The sequence below is a fragment of the Dama dama genome, chromosome 25 (assembly GCF_033118175.1).
Source record: "Dama dama isolate Ldn47 chromosome 25, ASM3311817v1, whole genome shotgun sequence".
Taxonomy (NCBI): domain Eukaryota; kingdom Metazoa; phylum Chordata; class Mammalia; order Artiodactyla; family Cervidae; genus Dama; species Dama dama.
This window is the reverse complement of record NC_083705.1, coordinates 15288815-15296620: the sequence shown is the minus strand read 5'-3', so window position 1 is coordinate 15296620 and position 7806 is coordinate 15288815. Positions and strand designations below refer to the sequence as shown.

The following is a 7806-nucleotide window of genomic DNA, read 5'->3' as shown; positions in this document are numbered from 1 at the left end:
TTCCTCCCTGCCCAGACTTCCCGCTGGCAGCGCTGGGGTTCTTGCAGCAGCTCGCCTAGTGAAACTGCAGAACGCACGCCACGTAAAAACCAACTTCCTCCCGCCGCTAACACCAGATAACCCGCGTGCTTCAGTTCAGTTCAGTTGCTCAGTCGTGTCCGACGCTTTGCCACCCCATGAATCGCAGCACGCCAGGCCTCCCTGTCCATCACCAACTCCCGGAGTTTACTCAAACTCATGTCCATGGAGTCGGTGATGCCATCCAGCTCTGTCGTCCCCTTCTCCTCCTGCCCCTAATCCCTCCCAGCAGCAGGGTCTTTTCCAATGAGTCAACTCTTCGCATGAGGTGTCCAAAGGACTGGAGTTTCAGCTTCAGCATCAGTCCTTCCAATGAACACCCAGGACTGATCTCCTTTAGGATGGACTGGTTGGATCTCCTTGCAGTCCAAGGGACTCTCAAGAGTCTTCTCCAACACCACAGTTCAAAAGCATCAATGCCTTGGTGCTCAGCTTTCTTCACAGTCCAACTCTCACATCTATACATGACCACTGGAAAAACCATAGCCTTGACTAGATGGACCTTTGTTGGCAATGTAATGTCTCTGCTTTTTAATATGCTGTCTAGGCTGGTCATAACTTTCCTTCCGAGGAGTAAGCGTCTTTTAATTTCATGGCGGCAATCACCATCCCCAGTGATTTTGGAGCGCAAAAAAATAGTCTGACACTGTTTCCACTGTCTCCCCATCTATTTCCCATGAAGTGATGGGACCGGATGCCATGTCTCAGTTTTCTGAATGTTGAGCTTTAAGCCAACTTTTTCACTCTCCTCTTTTACTTTCATCAAGAGGCTTTTTAGTTCCTCTTCACTCTCTGCCATAAGGGTGGAGTCATCTGCATATCTGAGGTATTGATATTTCTCCCGGCAAACTGGATTCCAGCTTTGTGCTTCTTCCAGCCCAGCGTTTCTCATGATGTACTCTGCATATAAGTTAAATAAGCAGGGTGACAATATACAGCCTTGATGTACTCCTTTTCCTATTTGGAACCAGTCTGTTGTTCCATGTCCAGTTCTAACTGTTGCTTCCTGACTTGCATATAGGTTTCTCAAGAGGCAGGTCAGGTGGTCTGGTATTCCCATCTCTTTCAGAATTTTCCACAGTTTATTGTGATCCACACAGTCAAAGGCTTTGGCGTTACTTGCGCCCCAGTCTGGATTTCTCTAAAACGGCACTTCCGCTTTAAATATTAAAGCCTGCCTTCAGAACTCCTTTAGGACAGAGTTTTCAACAGATGGGAGGTTAAAGATTAGGCGGGAGATGATACTCCGTAAGAAAATGGGCGATATTGAATCTTCCCGCTTAGACATGATCTCTGACTTTGCAAAGTCGGCTTATGCTTAGCGTCGAAGTCTCATAGCCTACTTGAGACGGGCTTTATTTCTTCTTAGGCATGTTGCTAGATTTTTCCTTCCTTTGCTGATGGTGTTAGTAGAATCGCTCCCTCCCCTAGCTCCCCCTTCCTCCCCAGAAGTGATGCAAGAATGAGGTAGACTTTTAGGTATTGGCCTGGAAATAGCTTTCCACTTGCTACTTATACCACTGACCTCACCCCACCTCAAACAGTGTGGAAACACAGCTGCCAAAGTCTTCCTTGTAAAAGGTAGACTGGATCATGTCACTTCCTTACTCAGTCAGTACATGCCAGTGGCTTGTTTCCCATTGTGTCTAGCATAAAATATAAGTTCCTTAACATGATCCACATGGTGTGGCAGAATTTGCATCAGCTCTACATGACTTCCACCTTTCATTACCTTGTTCCAGTGCCCTGACCTGTTACTTGAATCCACTGAGCTTTCTCTTCCTTCACAGCCTGACCTAAAGGTGTCAGGAAAGCAGAGAAGGGAATGAGAACTAATACAACTTACTCCTGCCCTAGACTGGCCACATTTTCATCTATCAACTGGCAAAGAGGTTCTCCTTGACCAAACTTTACTCAGGCTCTCTTAAACCCTCTTCTTGACTAGCATAGCCCAGTTCTAGCAAGGATCCTGATAAGTTAATGGATTAAAAATCCCCCACCACCACCCTTGATGTGGGATCACCCTGGGATCCTGCAGCAAGAATTCTACTAGGTTGGTTTGGCAAGAATCTCCCTTACCCTTGATGTCTCCTGTTCATAATTCTCCATCCACTGACCACTGCTGCCACCTGCTCATTGGCTATAAATCCCCAGCTGTCTTTCTTATATTCAGAGTTGAGCCTGATCTCTCTCCCCTGTTGTGATTGTCTTGGCACCTCCTTCAATAGTCCTGAATACAGGTGTCAGAATAATTTTTAAAAAATTACTCACACAATGTTTTTGGATCAATGAGCCCTGAGGAGTGAGGGGCCAGGGGACTTTAGGCAATTCATTTCTAGCTCAGGCTTTTTTTCTTTTTCTTTTTTTTTTTGGCCTCAACATGTGGCATGTGTGAACTTAATTCCCTGACCAGGGATCAAATCCTAACCCCCTGCACTGGAAGTATGGAGTCTTAGTCACTGACCACCAGAGAAGTCCCTCTAGCTCAAGTTTATGGATAGATAATTTATCAGTCCCTGGTAAAGTCCCTGGTAAAATCCTTGGGCTTCCCTGGTGGCTCAGCTGGTGAAAAATCTGCCTGCAATGTGGAAGACGTGGGTTCAATCCCTGGGTTGGGAAGATCCCGTGGAGAAGGAAAAGGCTGCCCACTGCAGTATTCTGGCCTGGAGAATTCCATGGACTGGTATAGTCCAGGGAGTCACAAAAAGCCAGACACAACTGAGTGACTTTCACTTTCAAGGCTTAGTTTCATGGAAGAGTATCCACTCCCCTTAGTGTTACCAGAAAGGAATTAAATACAGGATATCAAGTGGCTCACAGAAACTTGTGAGAGCCGAAGAACTTGACTCTTGGCTGAAATTCCCAGTATTGTGACTAGGAACCCAACTGCTTACTGGAGAAGCATCTACTATGGATGCTAGTTCTAGAATCTACACCAGTGAAAGGGCTGCCTCATGCATGGTCTCTGTCCCCACTTAACTCTCTTCTGAATAACACTCTCAAGTAACCGTTATACCTAATGACAGAAACTAAAAGCTATGGAATCTCAGCAGTGTGGCAGTCTGAGAAATGTAGTTTCCAGCCTCTGTAATATAGGAAGACATAGTGGAAGGAATTTCAAACAGGTGGATGCTGAGTGAGCCAGTTCAGGGCACCAAGACTTTCTGAGCACTAGCTGTCCTGAACTCCTTGTGTGGTGCCCTGCAATAAACACTGTATTCATTGAAAGAGGAAAGTGGATGTGGAGTATTGAAGGAGAGCTGAGATTCCCACCAGGTGGCACTGTTTAATAGATAAGGGAATGAGAGAATCCAATCCCTACCGCTAAACTTTGGAAAACTGGGAGAAACCTTTTCCAGCCGCCAAACCAGATTGAACTCCAAATCCTCTTGCCCTTCTGGGAGAGCCCAGTTCAGTATTACTATGGCAAATGGAACTGAACCTGTTTTCATGATTGCAATGTCAGAATATACAAATATTTCAGGATTGTTTATGGGTATGTTGTGAGTGCAGAGAAAGGCAATCAGAGGGAAGATCCACGTCTAATATCAGGGGCTCTCTCCCAAACACAGGCTCTTCATGTTTCCTCAGGAATTAGGCTGCTTTACCCACATGTCTGCCCAGGTCCTAAGTTGTCCACTCGTCTCAATTGTCATGTTCTGGGAGGTTGCGGAACTTGATCACTCAGCATCCACCTGTTTGAAATTCCTTCCACTATGTCTTCCTATATTACAGAGGCTGGAAACTACATTTCTCAGACTGCCACACTGCTGAGATTCCATAGCTTTTAGTTTCTGTCATTAGGTATAACGGTTACTTGAGAGTGTTATTCAGAAGAGAGTTAAGTGGGGACAGAGACCATGCATGAGGCAGCCCTTTCACTGGTGTAGATTCTAGAACTAGCATCCATAGTAGATGCTTCTCCAGTAAGCAGTTGGGTTCCTAGTCACAATACTGGGAATTTCAGCCAAGAGTCAAGTTCTTCGGCTCTCACAAGTTTCTGTGAGCCACTTGATATCCTGTATTTAATTCCTTTCTGGTAACACTAAGGGGAGTGGATACTCTTCCATGAAGCTAAGCCTTGAAAGTGAAAGTCGCTCAGTCGTCTCTGACTCTTTGTGACTCCCTGGACTTTACCAGTCCATGGAATTCTCCAGGCCAGAATACTGCAGTGGGCAGCCTTTTCCTTCTCCACGGGATCTTCCCAACCCAGGGATTGAACCCACGTCTTCCACATTGCAGGCAGATTTTTCACCAGCTGAGCCACCAGGGAAGCCCAAGGATTTTACCAGGGACTTTACCAGGGACTGATAAATTATCTATCCATAAACGAGCTAGAGGGACTTCTCTGGTGGTCAGTGACTAAGACTCCAAACTTCCAGTGCAGGGGGTTAGAATTTGATCCCTGGTCAGGGAATTAAGTTCACACATGCCACATGTTGAGGCCAAAAATAAAAAGAAAAAAAGCCTGAGCTAGAAATGAATTGCCTAAAGTCCCCTGGCCCCTCACTCCTCAGGGCTCATTGATCCAAAAATATTGTGTGAGTAATTTTTTAAAAATTATTCTGACACGTGTATTCAGGATATTGAAGGAAGTGCCAAGACAATCACAACAGGGGAGAGAGATCAGGCTCAACTCTGAATATAAGAAAGACAGCTGGGGATTTGTAGCCAATGAGCAGGTGGCAGCAGTGGTCAGTGGATGGAGAATTATGAACAGGAGACATCAAGGGTAAGGGAGATTCTTGCCAAACCAACCTAGTAGAATTCTTGCTGCAGGATCCCAGGGTGATCCCACATCAAGGGTGGTGGTGGGGGATTTTTAATCCATTAACTTATCAGGATCCTTGCTAGAACTGGGCTATGCTAGTCAAGAAGAGGGTTTAAGAGAGCCTGAGTAAAGTTTGGTCAAGGAGAACCTCTTTGCCAGTTGATAGATGAAAATGTGGCCAGTCTAGGGCAGGAGTAAGTTGTATTAGTTCTCATTCCCTTCTCTGCTTTCCTGACACCTTTAGGTCAGGCTGTGAAGGAAGAGAAAGCTCAGTGGATTCAAGTAACAGGTCAGGGCACTGGAACAAGGTAATGAAAGGTGGAAGTCATGTAGAGCTGATGCAAATTCTGCCACACCATGTGGATCATGTTAAGGAACTTATATTTTATGCTAGACACAATGGGAAACAAGCCACTGGCATGTACTGACTGAGTAAGGAAGTGACATGATCCAGTCTACCTTTTACAAGGAAGACTTTGGCAGCTGTGTTTCCACACTGTTTGAGGTGGGGTGAGGTCAGTGGTATAAGTAGCAAGTGGAAAGCTATTTCCAGGCCAATACCTAAAAGTCTACCTCATTCTTGCATCACTTCTGGGGAGGAAGGGGGAGCTAGGGGAGGGAGCGATTCTACTAACACCATCAGCAAAGGAAGGAAAAATCTAGCAACATGCCTAAGAAGAAATAAAGCCCGTCTCAAGTAGGCTATGAGACTTCGACGCTAAGCATAAGCCGACTTTGCAAAGTCAGAGATCATGTCTAAGCGGGAAGATTCAATATCGCCCATTTTCTTACGGAGTATCATCTCCCGCCTAATCTTTAACCTCCCATCTGTTGAAAACTCTGTCCTAAAGGAGTTCTGAAGGCAGGCTTTAATATTTAAAGCGGAAGTGCCGTTTTAGAGAAATCCAGACTGGGGCGCAAGTAACCACCCCAGCTACCTGCTGTTAGGGGAGGGAGGAAGTTGGGCGTTCCGAGGCGTGCATTCTGCCAACAGGAAGTCACGGTGTGGAGGGAGCCCGGTTGGGCTGGGTGCAGTCCGCTGCGGCGTGCGGGCGGTGGTCCCCGTGGCCGCCCCAGCCGTGTGGAGGCGGAGCCGAGGCGGGGCGCTGATCCCGAGGCCCGCCCCACCCGCCTGGAGGCGGAGCACAGTCAGCTGACTCTCGGACTCGCTGGCTGCTCGCACCCTCCCCCGGACCCCGGACGGGAAGTCAGAAGCCCGGGCGGCTACCGGTGCTTACGGGGCGGGCCCAGGTAGAGAGCAGCTGAGCAGCCATGGAGCAACGCGGGTTGGGGAGGCTGCGGCTACCCGGGCTGCTGGCGGCGCTGGGGGTGCTGGTAGTGCGGGCGGCGCTCGGGATGGAAGGGGCGCGGAACCCGCACCTCTCATATTGGCGGGACCTGAATCTTTGGCCCCTGCCTCTCTCTGTGAAGACGACCCCGCGTTTGCTGTACCTATCGCCCGGAAACTTCTTCTTCGGGCACAGCCCCGCTTCCAAGGCCGGCCCCTCCTGCGCAGTCCTGCAGGAAGCGTTTCGGCGGTGAGCGCTCCCGACGGGCGGTCGGGGAGGGGACCCGGAGACCCCGGGACGGGGAGGGACGGCCCACCCTGGGACGCAGCGCAGGCGCGGGCCCGAGAGGAGGAGCACCTGAGAGCCTCTTAGCACCTGCACGGCCTTCCAGCCTCGCCGACGCTCTTGCCCCTGTTTGACAGGTGAACCGGCCAGTGACCGGACCACAGTCACGGGTCTAGAGAGAGCAGCGCCAGCTTGGAGCAGCAGGGACGGAAACGCAAGCCCTCCCCTGACCGCCCCTCCCCTCCCCCTCCCCGCTTCCTAAGGGACCTCCCGGGTGCTCGGGAACCCGTTCGGGTGCAGGGTATTGAGCGGAAGGAGTAGCGTGCTCAGAGTTTGTGGCCATTGTTCGCCTCGGAGAATGGAGTGGATGGAGGGTTAATGGCAGTTTATCTGGAGGGAGTTCGAAGAGGAAGATGGGTTCTTAAAGTTTGCGGGCTAGGGGTTTCCCAAAGTGGCTTGTCATTTATAGGCAATCTCTCCTCCCCCAATCTGGTAACAGTTCAGGTGGCAGAAAGTCCTTAGGTTGAAGCATTGTCAAAACTCCCGTTCCCTTCCCAGATCTCTGTTCCATGCAAAGTGTTGGCTGTTTTCACCTACTACTTTGGTATGGTCACTGCGCCGCAGTCCCTGCTTCTCCTTTTGTTTGCCAGAAGCACTTATGTGCTTACTCTCCCAGGTTCCTGTTTCGATCCTTAGCGCTTCTCAGCCCTCCAGCCTCAGGTCTGTAACCCCACTGGCCTCAGGGTGAATTGTGTAGTAGTGGGGCAGCCCACAGTGCTAGTTCTTTCTTTCTTTCTTTTGAAAATTGATGTCTAGTTGATTTGGGGTGTGTGTGTGTGGGGGGGGGGTGCTTCCCTGGTGGCTCAGGTGTAAAGAATCTGCCTGCCAAGGCAGGAGACACAAGAGACATGGGTTCCATCCCTGCCTGGGTGGGGAAGATCCCCTAGGAGAGGAAATGGCAACCCACGGCAGCATTCTTGCCTGGACGTTCCCCGTGGACAGAGGAGCCTGGTGGGCTACAGTCCGTGGGTCACAGAGGGTGGACATGACTACTGACTGAGCAGCATAAGAGCTGATCTGCGGTGTTGTACCGCGGCGCTGGCTGTGCTCATTGCACCGCGTGCAAGGCGGACTGCCCTTGGGGCGATGTCTCAAGAAGCCTCAGGCTTCGACCTGTCCTCAAGGCGCCCTGAAGGAGTGTGGCTTGGTGCTCACTGTACAGGTCCTTTCCTCCCTCAGATTTTGGTCCTCGTTCCCTGAGGTCATTAGAGCTTAATTGTGCTTGCAGGACACCAAGCAGTTGGGAGGTAAATGCAGGACGAGTCAGATGAGCAGCTGCTGACCCCAGCTAGGCCTCGCACTTAGGCTTAGGCCGAAGAGACT

General features: G+C 49.8%; 1 protein-coding gene across 1 annotated transcript in view; it reads left to right on the top strand.

The window, feature by feature from the left end:
* Positions 1-5962: 5962 nt before the first annotated feature.
* Positions 5963-7806, top strand: part of HEXB (hexosaminidase subunit beta) — a 31961-nt gene continuing 30117 nt past the window's right edge. Inside the window, exon 1 of the mRNA XM_061129537.1 lies at positions 5963-6387. Within this exon, the coding sequence (XP_060985520.1) occupies positions 6122-6387 (266 nt within the window). The 5' untranslated portion in view covers positions 5963-6121. The remainder of the gene's footprint in view (positions 6388-7806) is intronic.